At 31.5% G+C, this 19,089-nt stretch overlaps 1 protein-coding gene across 1 annotated transcript in view; it reads right to left on the reverse strand.

Moving 5' to 3' along the window:
• Nucleotides 1–1,263: 1,263 nt before the first annotated feature.
• LOC125067503 overlaps nucleotides 1,264–19,089 on the reverse strand; it is a 52,063-nt gene continuing 34,237 nt past the window's right edge. The window contains exon 3 of the mRNA XM_047676162.1: nucleotides 1,264–1,389. Coding sequence (XP_047532118.1) covers nucleotides 1,264–1,389 — 126 coding nt within the window. The remainder of the gene's footprint in view (nucleotides 1,390–19,089) is intronic.

Genomic DNA, 19,089 nt, shown 5'->3' on the forward strand with positions numbered 1-19,089 from the left:
ACTTATTTAAAATTAAAAATCAAAAGTGCTTGTAAAAGCCTACTTGAATAAAGTGTATTTTGTGTTTGATTTTGATTGTTTACCCAGACGAGCTTGCAGAAAGCTCTACCGCCATTAAGTTAAGTCATTATTACAATTGACAGTTCAAACTCAACTACTGGCTCGGTAAGAAACAAAGGAACATAAATAAAATACAAGTTACCAATACTCGGTATTATATGTGGAGCATTCAACGTTGCCGAAATTTTATTAATGTCGTAAAATATTAGACAAAAGCCAGTTAGGATTTAAATGGAATAACTTTCGTTAAATACAATTTACAAGAGTAATTGTTTTATTCTACTAGACTGGACCTCTGAGAGCGATCTAGTTAAAACTTTTGCTTTTATACAAAATTAGACCCGTCCCTTCTGAACGTTACACTTATTTGCAAATATATAATATATTATAATACGGGTCTTATATCAAACATAATAAAGTCTAAAATTCAACGAATATTTCTTACATTGTACATAGTTTTTATTTTTTATCGTCAAGGTGCGTCCCTCTTAGTAGCTTTGTTGCGTTGCAGCCCATAACATTGACAATTTATGACTACTATGTTTTTATTATTGCATATTTAGGTGAAGTCCCACAGTTATATTGTTATTGGATACAACATAATTAAGCAATTATTTTTTCCTAAAAATTTTGTATATGACGGTGAACCCATAGGGCTGCCCATCTTGTTGGGATACAAAATAACACCAAACATAACTCAATAACATCTCTTTTAATGATTTTATTACTTCACTAATAATAAATATGTGAACATTTGTGATTAGTAAAAGATTTAATGATCGTGAAAAATGGATTCTAATGGAAATTGATGCCTTTCGTCCTTTTTTATCTCGCCGGTAAAACGCGTTACGCCTTTCCCCCACGCGAAAATGGGTGAGGCCTGATACCTAGGACGCCGAGTGCGCCCCGGTACACCTGAATATCTATTAAAAAACCAGCGGTACCCTCGCCGTTTCTTCGGCGGGCGCCACGGGATCGTTTACACATGCTACCGTGATGTACTGTTGGTTGGCCCGCTTATGCGAGTTTCAAATTTCTAGGTTATATTCCGGGGTACTGAGAATCTCTCTAGTCGCTGCGGTTGCTATTGAGGCGAGAGGACAAGATGCGCGTAGCGCTTTTTCCTCATTCCCTGTCTGCAGCGGCATCCTCCTCCTGCTCACCTTGATAGTCGTCGCTATATCTTGCCTCCCCCTGGAACCGTTACACCTCTGCAAGCACCTCCGCCTGGAGTTCCCAGGGAGGATCGAACCCGTGAGACGTGTCGCCGCAGTCCATGTCAACGATGAGGGCGTCAAATCGGTAACATCTTGGTATGTCAGTTACGCGCTGCGACATATATTTATAACATTGTATAAATAATGTATTAGATATGAATCTATTTATCATATTAAATAAATCAGCTAAGTGTCTACAGTATTACTTCGCAATTTAATATCAATAAGCCCTTCCCTGTAAATCCTTTTTAAGCTGCGGAAGGTAAAACTTAAAACTAAACTTTGTGCGATATAAACGTCTTATAAATTCTGTCCGTCATAATTTTCTAATTTATAAACACACATGCTACCTTTGTTGTTTATCGTAACAGTTATCCAAGGGTACACTATACATACTAAAATTATAAATGCGAAAGTAACTGTCTGTCTATCTATCTGTTGTTCTGTCACGGCGAAACCTGATACTCAACCCTTGAAACAGGAGCGATCCTGTGAGTGACAACTAGTATTGTATATTTTAAATTCATTAATTTCATGGGTGATTTTAATTCTAATTAAGGTTATGATATGATTGTAAATGTCCAAATTCCAATCGAAAATGACGTTATTACATAAGTAATTAATTATGACTCTATATTTATTATTATTATTATTATGAATACATTTTTCAACAAAAGGTCTAAGGCCGAAGGCCTTCCTTAAAGGCCGGCAACGCACCTCCAAGCCCCCCGGTGCTGCAGATGTCCATGGACGGTGGTAGTCATTTTCCGTCAGGTGAGCCTTCTGCTCGTTTGCCACCTATCATATATAAAAACAGCCCATGGTACATTAATTCTGAAATTAGTTTCTATTTAACCCACCAGATATCACAGCTCCATGTGGTTGAAAACTAAAATCGTTTTCTAGCATCGCTTTTGTAAAATAGTGAAATAAAATTCGATTGGTTAAAAGTTACGCATGTGTCAGTGGATCGGACAGATTTTGTCGATGGGATGCGCCGTGTGTCTCCATAAAAGGTTTATGTTCCGTGAAGCGAACGGCATTCCAAATGCTCGATGTGTGAATGTTTGGACTAAATGCGTGGGATTTTGCGGCACTTTACTCTGAATTCAGTTATATGTGGCTTTTTTTCTGTTTTCCATCAATTTGGTATAAAAACGTTAGTAATTTCTATACTACATTCATTATACAATTCTTATTATCAATAGTCACATTAGAGTATATTAATATAAAGATAAATAAACCTTAAATATTCATAATATAAATGTGATTTGCTAATGACTCTGGAAAGTTATGGACACTCAGTTCCTGATTGATATATTGTCTTTCCTACGATAGACACTCCACTTAACTACTTACATCTACTTACATTTTATTTACAACTTAACGGAACCTATGGATAGATATTCGATCCTTGGTCGCTTGAAATTCAGATCGTGACAAAACTGCTTCAAGAATTTGTATTCACAATCTCTTATTCCCGACATTGTCTCGTCGAAACTACTCTATGACGCAGTCTTTGGGTTCAAGCTTACTTTGAACTAAATTGATCACGTAGTTTAGCTGTGAAAACCCCGACAGGTCAAAGTTGTGTACGTTAAAATATATTACATCGTACCTATTTTATCATATTTCTCAAGTGATATAAAATTATAATATAATCAATAAAACTCGGCAGTGTCATAATTATATAATATTTGATACGTTTAAATATTTAAAGTGTAAATTGTGAAATATTTCAATTGAAACAATAATTAAACCATTAGAGTAACTTATTAAGATGTTACAAGTTCATACACAACACGTACTGGATGCAAGGATTGAAAACGGAACGTGATCTTTTGTAGGAAATAAGAATATTCAGTAAAGTGCATCTCTTCGGGCAGTGCATTCCCGGGACGATTTATGAATATAAATGAGATAAAACTGATACTACAGCTATATAAATTGAATTCGAGTACGTGTCTCATGAGACTCCGAACGAGCTAAATTGTCGATAGCGCTATGGACAAACGTATTCGATTTTTAATTAACTCCGCATTTGGGAGTTTACTTTATAGCGGTACTGATTTTTGATAGCCCTGACAATTCTTAACAATTTCAACTCCTTAAAATTTGAATCCGTATTTTATTAAAATCTCTGAGTCAACTTATATATTAATATTATGTTTATAAGTATTATTTCGCCTTAAGTATTTTTAAATTAGAGACATGCAGGTTTCCTCACGATGTTTTCCTTCACCGCCGAGCGCGAGATGAATTATAAACACAAATTAAGCACATGAAAATTCAGTGGTGCCTACCTGGGTTTGAACCCGAAATCATCGGTTTAGATGCATGCGTTCTAACCACTGGGCTATTGGCACTTAGCAGACAGCGCATAATATAACGCCACTATTATTTGGTACAACTCAAACATACTCGTACGAAGTTTTAAGAAATGCATCGACTAACTTCCATTGTAACAACAACTCATCTCGGTCTTGGCAGTTGCGCAAGTTGTTCGTATTATAATGGAAACTACGAGGTTTCTGGTTGCTGTTTGCTGGTATACATTGTCTACGTCAGGGTAAAGGTGAAAATCAACATCTTAACTTTGATTTGAATCTAGACGAGAATTGTATATGTCTCAATTGTTTCGCTATCTGTAGATACCTATCATCTACTTTAAGTAACAATATGCTTCGTCTGACCAAGAGTGTTGTCGAATCAGTTTTGTCTTGCTAGAGAATTTAGTATTTTCACTTTCGAATATTTTCATGTAATAACAAACAAATAACAACAACAACAATATAACAGGAATATGTGATAATGAAAAAAAAGCTACAGACAAGGATATTTGTCTATCTATGATATTCTCAGTAGCCGCTTGGAGTTCGAAATTTGGTAAAAATCTATAGTTCCGTGCTTTGAAGTATAGCCATTAAATAGCCTTGCACTTTTATGGTCATGACAGATTGCCACCACATGTCTGATTGGATAATGATAATCTTCCATGAGAGTGCACTTCTACGCAGTTTATCACTGTTGCGAATGCGCTTGTTTACGACATAGTAATAATATGTTTTAACATTACATTATAAACACTTTAGTTAGTTGTTAGTTAGTTAGTTTGTCTGTTGTGTTTTTGTTGGTGACAATAATTATTTGCCTATATTAGTATATTACTAAAATAGCGCGAGTCAGAGCTGAGATGACCCAGTGGATAGAACAAGTGCATCTTAACCGATTATTGTGAGTTCAAACCCAGTCAAGCATCACTGAATTTCATTAAATTAATTTGTGTCTATTATTCATCTCGTGATCAGCGGTGAGGTAAAACATCTTGAGGAAACCTGCATGTGTCTTAATTCAATGTTATTCTGCTACATGTGTCTACCGACCCCATTGGAGCAGTATGTTGGAATTAGGTCCAATCCTCCTCAAAGCGAGAGTAGGCCTTAGCCCAGCACTGTGACATTCAGGCTGTTGTAAGGTATAGTATGTATAGAAGACGTATAAACGTTTACTTAGATAAATACAAAGGTTAATGGGTTTAATTTCTGAAGACGCGATGCTAATTGATATCGTAAGGAAAGTTAATAATAGAGGATTTGAGAAAATTACATCATCGACAAATTTATATATGATAATATTTCAGTCAGTACTTTAAATTTAATGACAATGAAATATTATCATGTAATCATATAATAGTTAGGACTTAGGTCCTAACTATTTATAATGCTTATTTATAATATACTTTAAAAAATTATGTATAAGTTTTATTTGTTACTGAAAAATATGTATAAAAATATGACGGGCCACTGTATTTTGAGAGTGTCAAGAAACGAAAAAAAGTAATAATGACATTTTTGACAGTAACATCGGATATAGTGCGGTTGGACGTTTCTTCACTCTGACGCAACTTCAGGCTCTTTTGTGTAATGCATTTGCATATCGTGTAAGCAAGACGTGCCTGTTGGAGCGGCGTTACTTTATTATAATACAGAAAGTGCTGATTGTATTACTGTTATATTGTAAAACCTTCAAACACGTGGTTTTGATTCTCCTCGCCCGCCTACCCACGATCGCTCGGAAGCCACAGATAGATACAGAAAATAATGATAATGGCAATGTGTCGTTAAATACATTTGAGTGTATAGCAGCGACGAAGATCCTGTGTTTACTAACCATGAGCAAGACCAGTAAGTCAAGTTATATTGCGATCGTACTAATAATAATCATTCCTTCCTTCTTAAAGTTTATGTTAGCCGAGGCAGCCATAGTTTTCCCGAGATGTTTGCGCTGCGTGTTCTAATGGTTCAACTGCACATAATATATCGTATAAGCCGCTTTTATTGCACGCCAAGAGTTTATTAATAGCCGCAAGACTGTAGTAATTTGAGGAAAACTTTACTTCTTATAGAGTATGCCATCTACGTAGCTGAGTTTTGTTTGATACAATAAAACACTGTGCTTGTAAACGTCGGCTTATTTGTTTGTACGTTAGAATAAAGTATGTTTTTCTAGTTTTATATTCTATGTTTGAAGTATTTTATATTTAATCTGTCTTTTATTTTAATTCTATGAGGAAAATAACGTGTAACTTTATTGATTTATGTTTTTAACATCTTATTTTCTGATATATAGTAGATTTATTTCTATATTTACTTGGGAAAGAAAAAATTATATCTACCTACATAAACACTTTTTTACTTAAGGTAAAAAAGTGTTTTTCTTTCGTTAATAATTGTTTCTTTCCCAAGTAAATAAAGAAATAAATCTACTTCATTGTGTTCATACATTATGCTTCGGTGTATTGGATTATATCTTAGATTATTCCACTTGTTCAGCCGTGCGGCTCGGGCATGATCGCTTACACAGTTGGCTTCTTGAGATCTTAGGTATGATACGTGACATGTTTTAATGAACATTAGAATTTGTACGGAATTGTGTAGGCGCGATGAAAATGAAATGCTTTTCTTCAGTCACCGGTACCTTTTTTACGCAGGGGGAAATTTCATTAAAGTACCCGGGGTTCTTGGGACTAAGGTGGGTTAACCGGCTTGTACTGTGGTCAAAGATCAGAGAAGCTATGGAATCGCTTTAATATGAACCGCCCTCAACTGTAGCCGTGCTCGGCGAAGCTATTCTCAATATATGAAATATGGTCTCTTCTCCTCGCACTTATTACTAGTGCGAAGAGACAATGCGAGGTCAAATCTAACACAGGATACTAAAACGCCTTGCATCAGTCGCGTGTATATACTTTTAGTTATTGAGTGCTGCGACAAAGTCACGGGTGATTTAACTACAGAATAAAACAATTTTGTAATTATTCGCTCAATACTACTAAAGGCGTCCTCACACTGAGTAGGTTTTAAAGCTTGTTCTGTCACTCTCATCCAGTGAGGGTCCGATTTATATGGCAGAACTCCAACACATTGAGACTTCCTCTCGAAGTCTTTTCTTCATCGCCGCGCACGAGATCAATAAAATTATAAACATAAATTGTGTACATTACAACATACTTACGTTCTGTTCACTAATCTATATTCATCTTATAAAATTTTCAAAACATACTTGTAAATAAAACCATTTGCAATATAAATTTTAACGTTTAACCTTTTTTATCTATATAAAAAAGGAAAACTTTTAGTATTGTCTTTGTTAAAATATTCCCATTTAATTACAATCCATCACATTGATTAGTGTGATTAGCACAAAGGCATTTGTAGATAAAATCTAATTGTGTGCAATGTTACAACAATTCAATGCGGTTACTCGTTTTATTTCCACTCCAGAGCTTTACTGCTTGATTAACTGCTACTGAGCCGTGGTAGCAATATTTTGTACCATTTAGTCTTTATTACGAATCATTTGCTACTATATTATATTAGAAAATTTTATTTTATTTTTTGACTTAGACAAATCGTTATTTTATCGTGTAAAGTTGTGGTGGATACTTGGATATACATAAATAATACACAATAACTATCAAGGAAATCTTATTCAGTTTTGAATTAATATTTGTTGAAATAAAAAGACTAAAACCTTTTTTTAAAAGTATCCTATTTTATATTGAAATTTATTTATTGAAGAGGATGAGTAGATAAATGATCTAGCTCAATGTTTTAAAGTGTAAATATATTTTTATAAGCATTATCTATTATATTACTAGAAGAAAAGATCGAAGATCGAAGATCGAAGATAGCTTATTAAAGTTTAAGCTAAAAATACTAGCAATATATATTTAAATAATAAATAAAATTCTTACTAGGTATTATCTGAAATAAACAACCGGTAGAAGAAAATGACGGTTCAAATTCTTGTTTAAAATATAAAAGAACTGAATGAAGTACCAGATAAAAGTTGAGAGACTTTTTTTAAAGTGACAAAGTTGAATTAACATTGTCAAGTTAAAAGTTCAGTGGCAATGCGGCTTTTGCAGCGAAATACTAAAGATGAAATCGCAAGATGTGTACTTTCACAATGAGCACTTTATCGGAAAACTGTTTTGCACAGTCGCTTCACCAAAGTGGTCTCAAATATTTTGCTTAATTTGCGAATTGTTATTCCCTTCTTTGGTTTTCTGTTCTGTTTGAGCGCTAATCAATGATATTAATTATAATAAAACATTGAAATATATGAAGTCCTATTTTATAACTCAATTTTTACTTCAATATTGTTCTCGAAAAGATTATTACAATATTTAAATAAAAGATACTTCTTAGTTGCTTCCGTATACTGTTTGCTGTTGTTTTCAGTCACCTTAAATTTGCGTAGCTATTTATTTTATTTTCGACTGATGCATATATTCTTGGAATTGTGAAAAATATTTAAACATATACAAATGAAAATAAATCTATTAATTTATTCATAATGGATCGTTTTAACGAAACGCCAAAACGTTGAAAAGCTGTTAATCAAAGTGTCAATAACGACTGCAACACTCTTCTTCGATATATTCTCAATACTTCCACATTTGTTTGAAGTATAACATGATACAGGAAAAATCAGGTGTATTCCAAGAGGCGATAAAAGAATATTAAGCGAAATGCCTTTTAGGTGTTCGCGAATCCAAATTGCAGACATTATGCGCGTGAAACTGCTATCTCTGTTATACGCTTCACACCTTAAAGCTTTAATGTACTAAAACTTGCTACAAGACAGTAAAATTTTATGTGTTTAGCAATATAAATTGAGCTTAATATCTCAGCATTCGGGTTTTTTTAAATAGTAAAGCTTATAACGTTTTAATGTCTGAAGGAAAAATGTTATATCAATCTATTTAGTCTAGTCCAGAAAAACTCGCGAGAAATGCAAATGAACCAAGGAAGCCTAATTTTGGATATTGTGTGGATAAAACTTTATAATAGCACGTGGGATTTGGATCAAACTTTTCATTGTTAGGTGAACGCTGACCTACATAGGCAATTTTTTTTGAAACACCATATCTTAGCACCTTTTTCTTTAACAATATATCTAAATTTATCGCGTACCCAGTCAAAACTGGTACCTTAAAGTATCAGTATACAATTATATCTTATTGAATTCAAAAGTTATGAGATGTGATGCAAACGTGTAAAGAATAGAGTCAACAATAATATATAAACTCATAAGAATCATCGTATTAAAATCATAAATATCTCCTTTTCAACAAATGTACACACAGACAAATCAGATAAACATCGATATCAAACAAAAATGTACATCGGCATCCAATGTGCACGACAAACTGCTATAAAATTAAGTTGAACGTGAAACTTCAAACATTTTCCTTAACAATATTAAAGCATATTGCAAGTATGTTCAATACATTCGAGTCGCTCATAACAGCTATAACAGCTAAACTTACGTTAACTTTCGCCATTACTTCCAATTTTTCCTTTAGCAAAACAAAAGATATTCAAAAATCATTATTTTTGTGGTTATAAAATTGGCGTATCTACTTTCTTTGGCTAACCGCCAGGAAGTGTATATTGCAGTGCCAAAATTTCTCCATTGCATTTTAATATAAGAGCACTTACATAATTGTCTTTTCAGTAGCTTCTAATCATAATATTTGGCACCTGCAGTAGCATTGAACCGGTATTATTATAGATTGGATCGTTATCCAATTCAACGACGGTGTTAGGGCTCAATCTTTTCTAATAAGCTATGGAGACGATATTTGGAAATAGTTTTGCGAAATAGGCAAGTGTTTTATATGTGCTGATATCAAGAAGGATGATATATCTCAGATAGTTTGTAGTTCATTGAAGATAAGGAGCAATTTACATTTTTAAAAATGACAGTGTGCATGGCTAAGGGAATCAATTACTAGTAGTCACTACCATTTATAGATGTTAGCTCATATGCCCCCCCCCTAAATAAGTAATTTGTCGTTCCCTAAAAACGCGGCTACATTACCTACTTACAAAACTGACAGCAATTGTTACTTGATCAAAAAAGCTGTAGGAAAGCTAACCTCTTTTTCCAAATATATTTCTGGGTCTGATAACATTTCAAGTCTCAAACAAACGGGTTATTAATGTATTTTTAAGTATTCCTACCATCCGTCTTTCAAAATCTTTTGTAAGATAACCTGTAGTTCCATGAATTAGAATATTTTTCATGTTTAAAATGATAAGTAATTTTAACTGTAAGTTTCAAGATTATATTAACGATTAGGAATCAAACTTATCATGCTAGTTAATCCTTTTTTAATTATTCAGAGATCTCAAAAACTCATTTTTTAATCGCTCCGAAGACATCTCCTTCCTATCATCGTCAATGAGTAGATTTGGAGATTTTTTTCCCTCTCTGATCTACGGGATTGTTTTTTTTGATAACTTTCTTTGATTGAATTTGATAACCTTTTTACATAGCTTATTTTATATTTGTAGTTCTTTTATTGGAAAAGGTATGCCCAGTTTAAATTCTTTATAATGCTGTTTTTATTTTAGTAACTCGCTTGAATAGATCAATGTGGCAATATATATCATCATAATCATAAGTCATAATAAGATCAATAAGTTTTTACTATTATTGTACATATGTATATTTAACATAATATAGATTTTAATATAAAATTACATTTCTTCGACAGCTGAAATAAGATTTAAAAAATTATATACTTTACAATTAGCGGAATTAAAAATAATTTTAACATGATTTTAACACATTAATAGTGCATGGTATAATAATGTCCACGGATTATCCATTATCGGCTTTTTATTGCAAATGTTCGCAATTTACGAGACAAATGAATTTATTTGCATGCAAATTTGCTCATCAATAGGACATTGTACTGTTCCACGTTCATATTTGCATAATAGAGTTTGGCCTCGTATGAAGCGTACAGGAATACAAGTCTTGTGAACATATTTAGTGATAGCAACCCCTGACTCTGTCCCTTCAATAGTCATTCTTTAACAAAAATTGGTATACCGGCATATTGCTACATATATCGAAAATAAGAATATATTTCAATTCTATGAACTTATCTATGTTTCTCTATAAATTAACTTATATCGTGTTTTATGTTTTAATAAGATTATTTAAGCTGCAAATTATTAATAGGTATTTATTAAACTTAATTTTTTTTAAGGAAAAGTCTGAACTCTATGAATGAATTAAAATGTAAAAAAAATATTAATTTAAATTACTTGCAAAATGTATTGTTATATTTAAAATATCACGTGATGTTTTTGCAGTGTTTAGGTCTATAATACTTCATATTAAATTTAAAGTAGAAAAGAGCTAATCTAGTATCGTTAACAAGTTGTTCGAAGGTTTAAGCGGCGATTAAAAGTTGTACCCGATGTAGTTCTAACTTAAAGAGACTTGTTAAAAGATACTTTAGGAATTATTAATACTCTCATATGGAAGTTTTCTTTCAGTTTATGATCTACACTAACCCGGTTTAGTGCTTTATTATTAATAATTTTTAGTGTTTTAGTTCATGATATTTTTATGGTACACTATAATGAAAATTTATATTTTATATGGAGAAGGTTTTATACTATTCAAATTGTTGTAACCTGCTCTAGTTAGCATTGTAGCAAATCAACTTCTTCATTCAAACGATTGCTACGTCAATCGGTAGTTGGTTATGCGTAAGGTTGGTTATACATAATTAAATCCTTAAGAACGCCAACGTCGAGTTTTGCTAGTGTTGGCAAAATTGTGAATTTTAATCGATTTCAAGAAGCATTTTAATACAAAAAAAAGATAGAAAGATGTTGAATGATGATATACGTTTTTTATTTATATAATAAAATCATTGGAATAAATTTGAAATTACTTGAATGTCTCTTTATTTAAATGTAGCCTTATGACCTTTTACGCAGTGTTATTATGTCACAAAAGCTTATTTCTAATGTCAAGGATAAACGCTCGGAGTGCGAAGAGAATCATCCTGTTATCTTTTCATCACGAACTAGTCCTAAGTAAATACTCCACTAAGTTAACTGCGGACGATATCAAGATCAATTTAATATTAAAAGAGTTGTACTTATTTTTTAATACTGTAGAAATAATATTTTATTAAATTTTGTATATTCGAATCAAATCAAATCAAAACATTATTATTTATACGAGTAAGCTCATAAAAGTACTTTTTAATCGTCAAGTAAATTCTACCGAGACGAATCGACAATAAACTTTGTCAATATTTTAATTACAGAATCAATCAAATTCAATTTAATTTAATTCTTACTGATTATCAATAAGTACTAACTCCACGATTTTTATCGTTAGTATAAATATTAAATATTGGACAACATCACATACATTCATTACTCTGATCCCAATGTAAGTAGCTAAAGCACTTGTGTTATGGAAATCAGAAGTAACGACGGTACCACAAACACCCAGACCCAAGACAACATACAAAACTAATGAACTTTTTCTGAATCGACTCGGCCGGGAATCGAACTCGGGACCTCGGAGTGGCGTACCCATGAAAACTGGTGTACACACTACTCGACCACGGATGTATAATATTGTATCAATGTTTTTTTATGAGATGAGATTTCAATTTATAAATGAGACAAGTTCAAAATAACTGTGGAATCTATAGAAACGAATACCGTGTCGCAGTAAGGATATATTAACTTTGCGACGTCGACTGTTATAAGTTTGCTTTACTTCTCGTGTCAACAAATATTGTCAATTATAATGTTTGTTCACTTCGTTTGTTTGTTTCTTTCATATTATTATTGTTGTTAACATACTGTGATATCGGACACGTCATTTGCAAAATTTACCCCCCCAAAGTAAAATGTCGTAAGTTATATTACTATGAAAATAATCAAAGTATACTAATTGAAAAGTATCAATATCATTTCGTTTTCTAACCGCGTGCTGTGGAATTGTCGGAAAGGCATTAAAGTGTTGAATGTAAAGTGAGTCCTAAAAATAACGTATTATCAATTTAATTTAGGTCACCATTGTGAAAGTTAGATTTAGGCTTTGCTTTCTAACATTAGGTAGGTAAGGCAAATAGATCGTTTTTTCTTTTTGGAATTTGGAACTAAACTATTTTTGTTAAGCAATTTTGTATCAGTAATCATCCAATATAAACATTTTTATATCAGCTTGTTTTCTTAATTTTAAAGAGTAATGAAGCATCGTCAGCAAATAATACAATATTACATTTATTATATTGTTAAACATAAAAAGGAAAATCATTTATCCATAAATAAAATTCAAAAGGACCCTAAATGTATCTTTGTGGAACATCCATTCCTAATAAGTGTTAAGAACACTTTATAATATACACCTGTTGAATATAGTATGAAGTATGAAGAAATGAGATCAAGAGATCAATTTACTATAATATTTATTTAGATAGATCAATTTATTATATATTGAGTAAATTGATCTCGGCTTGAAATTGAGCTGGGCTTTGTGCAAGCCCGTCTGGGTAGGTACGAACAACTCATCAGATATTCTACCGCCAAACTGAAGTACTCAGTATTGTAATTGTGTTCCAGTTTGAAGGTTGAGTGAGCCAGTGTAACTACAGGCACAAGGGACATAACATCTTAGTTTCTAAGGTTGGTGGTGCATTGGCGATGAAAGAAAAGTTTGATATTTGTTCGAAGGTGACTTACATCACCAGGTGGCCCACTTGCTCGTCCGCCAACCTATATCATAACAAGAGTTGATTACCGATAACAGTATAATTTGTGTTGGTCCAAAACTTTTTGGGCTTCATCCATTCAAACGCTTTAGATAAGTCACAGAATACGTCAATAGCATCTATGCATCGTGTTTAATTATATCTAAGTAGTGCCATTGCAGTATCAATTGTTAAGCGACCCTTAGTAAAGCTTACTATGAAAAATAGTATAGTAATAAATCAATTAGGATTGCTTTGATCGTGCATTTATTTCTCTCCATTTATTAAGCGACGATGTCTTTTATATTGTTATTTTGTATTGCTTAACATTCTTGCCATCATTCCACTCGGTGATGATTTGAAATGTTGACTTATTTTCTTATATAATGCGTATATTTTCTTAGTATTATAAAATCTTAATTACCAAACTCGTAGTTACATTTATTTTTCACTCGCTATTATAGAGATAAATAGATTAAGTGAATTAACGTAAATTCGACGGTAAAATTTAATATCATAAAAATTCGAAGAACTTGTGTGTTTTTTACTTTAAGTAATTAGTTTGTTAATTTATAAAATTATTGTAAGAAAAATAGTTTAAAATTATGTTGGGTATTATAAATATTGTACTTGTTATATTGATGATTAGTGGTATATACATATGATTTGAGAAATGTAGGTCAGTTCAAATAATGTACAATCGTAATATAATATAGATTTCTGAATCACGACATGAAATTACAATTTAGTGTCAACTGAAATTTGATGATAGGCTGTATCCCACCTATAACTACATTTACCTCGTAAGCTCCTGTAATCGTATCAACATCGGCGACACGCACTAATTACTTTGAAATACCCAAACGAAAGAGTAAATTATTCAGGTATTCAGATGGATGTAAATACTAGTTATAACCAATTATCACAACGGTTAAGTGCCAATATACGTCGGTACTTATACCAACTTCATTCATCGATTATAATTGCATCGATTTTATCATTTGGTTCATAAGTCTGTACTTAGAGACACCTGGGTATATACGATTTAGCTATTTCCTACTAGAAGTGACAATTAATTACATTTATTCTTTAAAATTTCAGCCTGTACACCTTCTTACTGTTTTATCAATATCATATCCTTTATCGAAAGGCTTCTTGTACAAATCATCAATTTTCTTTTTGACCGATTTAGTGTGTAATGCAGAAAATTATATTCTAGAAAGTTCAATATTCTATATTTAAAATACAATATTGCTAGGTTATACTATTACGTACTCTATTATTGACATTTACTAATATATTACGTCGCAACATCTTATGTGCATAGCAATATCTGTTAACTTCACTTTACTATGTTCATCTGATTGGATTTAGTTCGAATTAATCTTGGATTGTAGTTACGTCATTTGTATGGCTGTTAATAATAAATCCTAACCTAATTTTAATATTTTCTAGTACCTTATAAATTATGTATTCTAATACATAATTTATAAGGTACTAGAAAACAAAAAAATTAACAACGTTTGAAAATAATTAAATGAGATTTTAATTTATTGACAATGACAATGTTCTTATTAACAATTTCTTGTAAATTGAAACAATAACAAAAGTTAAGTTTTAATGATTTCATATAAAACCTTAATAGGAAGAAAAAGAGAGTAAGAGAAAGGGTGAAAAATATATTTTTTTAATAATGAGTATAAGACATTTTTCTTACTTGACGATTACTGGCAGTTCCTACTGTAAGCCGCGAAAAAAACATCGTTCCAATAATTGACAGAAATGGTGTTAATATTTTTATTTAGCCACCCATCCTCAGCTCATCCCACTATGATGCTTGAATCCAGGCTTCTTAGTATCGATGTAGCAGAATTGCATTCCACTCATGAAGGCTTCCTGGTGATGTTTCAATTTCACCTGGCATTATTCATTGGAACAACTCGGGCCGAGCACGTAATACCTGTTTTATTTTTAATTCAAATGTCATTAAAAGACAGAAAAGATAATTTGGATTTTCATAAGAACAACAGGGAAACACGTAATCTAATTCACAACAAAATAAAAACATAGTCATAAGCTCGTGTAGACTCGAATATTTCACGTTAAAGGATCACGTCGAGACTATTAATCCGGTAACAGATGCGTCCTCCATTACATCTTCTCCATCAATTTGAATAAAGTCGAGTCAAGTGAGTACGTGTTACGGAGACATAATATATTTTACGGATATTTCGATACTATCTTTAAAAATTTAAATCTTTAAAATATATTATATGAAAATTTATGATACTTTTAGAAACCGTATTCGAACAATTTAGAATAAGTCTTAGAGTGAATATTTAAACAGAACAAGTGAGCTGTTATGCATGTGGGGATTATTATATTGTAACAGTTATTTTATTCTATACTAATTGTATAAATGTAAAAACGTTAAATAAAATAAAATCAGATTTTGGTTGATTTCAATCAATATAATTATATATCATTACATTACATTTTTACATTAAATTTACTAAGGCCTCCTCTCCCTTTGAGGAGAAGGTTTGGAGCATATTCGTTGAAATTAAACACATGCAGTTTTCCTCACGATTTTTAACTTCACCGCCGAGCACGAGATGAATTATAAACACAAATTAAGCACATGAAAATTAAGTGGTGCCTGCCTGGGTTTGAACCCGTAATCATCGGTTAAGACGCACGCGTTCTAACCACTAGGCCATCTCGGCTCTCTCATCGGTATGTCATCATCCCCCATAGACATTGGAAATAAGGAAGCAAGGAATACTAAGGAATACACATCGCCAATGCACCACCAACCTTGGTCTCGCAACTAGGTCTCGCTGCCCAGACTGACTTCCAAATATTATATAATATTATTTTAAAAACTAATTCCATACGTCTTGTAATATGTATACCTATTTTGTTTATTATTACATTTTACCAGAAGTCCGTAAAAATAAATACTATTGTAAAGTATTAAGTATAGAGAATTATGTATTATGTAATAAAATTGAATACGGAACAATAACATGAAAAAATCTTATGCGTGAATATAAATCACTTATTACAAAAGGCTACAAAAATCAAAATAAAAACGCCAATGAAAAGACCCGGAAAAATGTTACCATAAAAAAGCAATCTTCAATCACAACATTGATAAGTTACCTATTTTGAATAAGTCTTTCTTCAGTCTAATTGATGAATTGCTCGGGTGGGTTTGCAATTATTCATATTATGTTATAATATAAGTAAATATATGTATAATAATACGAAATAATTTTGGTTTCAAGATAAACCTCCTCTTTCAGAAATCATAAGCAAACATGTTATTTTCTAGCTAAATACTGAACGCTCCTTGGTTGTCAATGACATCACGAGCTCGATGACCATTTAGATTAAAGGCTGTCTAGTTAATCTGAATTTGATTAGCGTTTCAGAATCTGTTAGATTCTGAATCTCTTTCTAAATCTGAATAATCTTTTCATGTCAAAAGAAATTTATTTCATTATTCAGCTAAGCTGTGTCTCCTCATTAGGATTATCTTGGTTTAATTGATTTCATCCGCCAATCATAATTAATATTCCATTAAACATAAAGTTAGAAATAAATCATACTTTTTAATTTTCATAATTTTTCATTGTAAAAATATATTTCTGACTATATTAAAATCTGTAAGGTTCGTACAAATATCCCTTAATTACATTGTTTTATAAAACAACACATCAGACAATAAAGTAGGAGAAAGAATAAGAACATTCAGCTGTAAGGTTGTGTTACAGATTATCCGCTGAAGATATATTTTTATATCGAAGATATAAGCTACTCTATACTGAGGTTAGTAATTTTATAATATATCACCAAACAAAGTTCTATTAACATTTGCCGAGAAAACTAAACAAAAAGTATTCTAGCCAGACACTTTTTTCAAATATATTTAGATGATATATTTCATATAAGTTGGCTACATAAATATCTTTTATATTTCAATAATTTATTTTCTATACAGATTTAATTGGATTAATAATAATATTTGGAAGATAAAATATTCGTTTAATAAATACTAGCTTATTAATTTAAAGAAATTTATTTAATTTATTGTTTATTATTATCTAAAAATCGACTATAAATCCATTCACATACAAATGAAATTCATTTTGAATGTTAAAAACTTGCTTGTTTCTGAATTGCTTAATACTGTGAATAATAATTGAATATAAATTAGAATGGAAGGTGTTGATTGCATAAAATTAATATGAAGTTAACTCAATAGTCCTCAAAAAGGTTTGAATAATAGAACTAGATTATCATATTCATTTGGTTGATCTCTTTGTTCAGTTCCCAATTATTAAAGATCATTTTCATCCTTAATCGATTGTTGCATCAACTTCATTCGGTTACGTTAAAGATTTTGCAGTTTTATTTTGTTCCTAATATATATTATTTACAGTCCGTATATCTAAATCAGTCAGGAAAAAGATGTATTACAGAAATTGGAATGTTTTAAATTGGCAGATACATCTCCGAAATATCAAATTACTAGGCATAAGCAATATTTCGAAAATCAAGTATTATTGAAGTATTTCAACATATCATATTCATCAAGGCGTTCTTTTAATTTAAAAACAAAATGTAAAGCTTAGTTTGTGCACAAAGAATGATTTATCTAATATCATCTCTACAAACTATTCTTATTTATGGTTCAATTTGTCATAATTGGCGATAGGGCTTTGTGCAAGCCTGTCTGTGTAGGTCTACCCACTCACACATACTCTACCGCCAAACAGCAATGCTCAGTACTATTGTGATCCGGTATGAAGAGCCAACATATTTACTAATACCATAAAAAAAAAAAACTTTTAATTTCTTAAACCAAATAATTTCATTAAAAAGCCTTTTGGTACTTCGTAAACTAAAAAACGTAACTACTTAGGTATATTATATATTTACTTAAATATAACAAAGTATAAAACAGGTTAGATAAACTAAACAAAAAACTACTAAAGCATATGTACGTACTTAAATGGATAGACACGTACATTGTACAAGTATTCAAATATGAAGTTACATAGAAACGAACATTACTTCTTGACAAGCATAGTCGTCTTTAGGAAAATACATATGCACTACAAGTATTCTCACAATTTCAAAAGTAGATTTTACAGATAATATAACCAAATCACGAAGCGAAGTCAAAGATCGTGAAGTGGCGATTGCGGGCATCGCCCCGGGGCTAATAATTTCAAATCGGATGCCTAAAGTTTCACAGATAATGGGGTACCCTGGAGGCAATCATTGAATTTCAGTGACCTCACGTCGCTAGCGGTTCAAGATATATACTCAAATGGTTTTGAATTTACGTGTTCATAAAAGACATAGCATTCCATATATCGGAAATACTATCTAAGTAATCGAATTATTGTTTTTGATTATGATGAATTGTTATTCATTCATATATTTTTAGTCATTAAAGATAACTCAGAAAGGCCAATTTTCTCTTCAAATTGTCTTTCAACAAATTCCAATTTCGTAGCGTTTTCATTTAATACCTAGTTACTATTAAAAATAACTGGTAAAATGGTTTTAAATTATAAATTGCTTGCCTTTTTGTTTAAGTGTCTTTTAAGAAAGTGTAAAAAAAAGTATTCAAGAGTTAAACATTTTTACAATTACAGAAACTATTAATTATTTTACTATTTATTACACTATTAATTTAAATTAGTATGT

Source organism: Vanessa atalanta, chromosome 11 (genome assembly GCF_905147765.1).
Source record: "Vanessa atalanta chromosome 11, ilVanAtal1.2, whole genome shotgun sequence".
Classification (NCBI taxonomy): Eukaryota; Metazoa; Arthropoda; class Insecta; order Lepidoptera; family Nymphalidae; genus Vanessa; species Vanessa atalanta.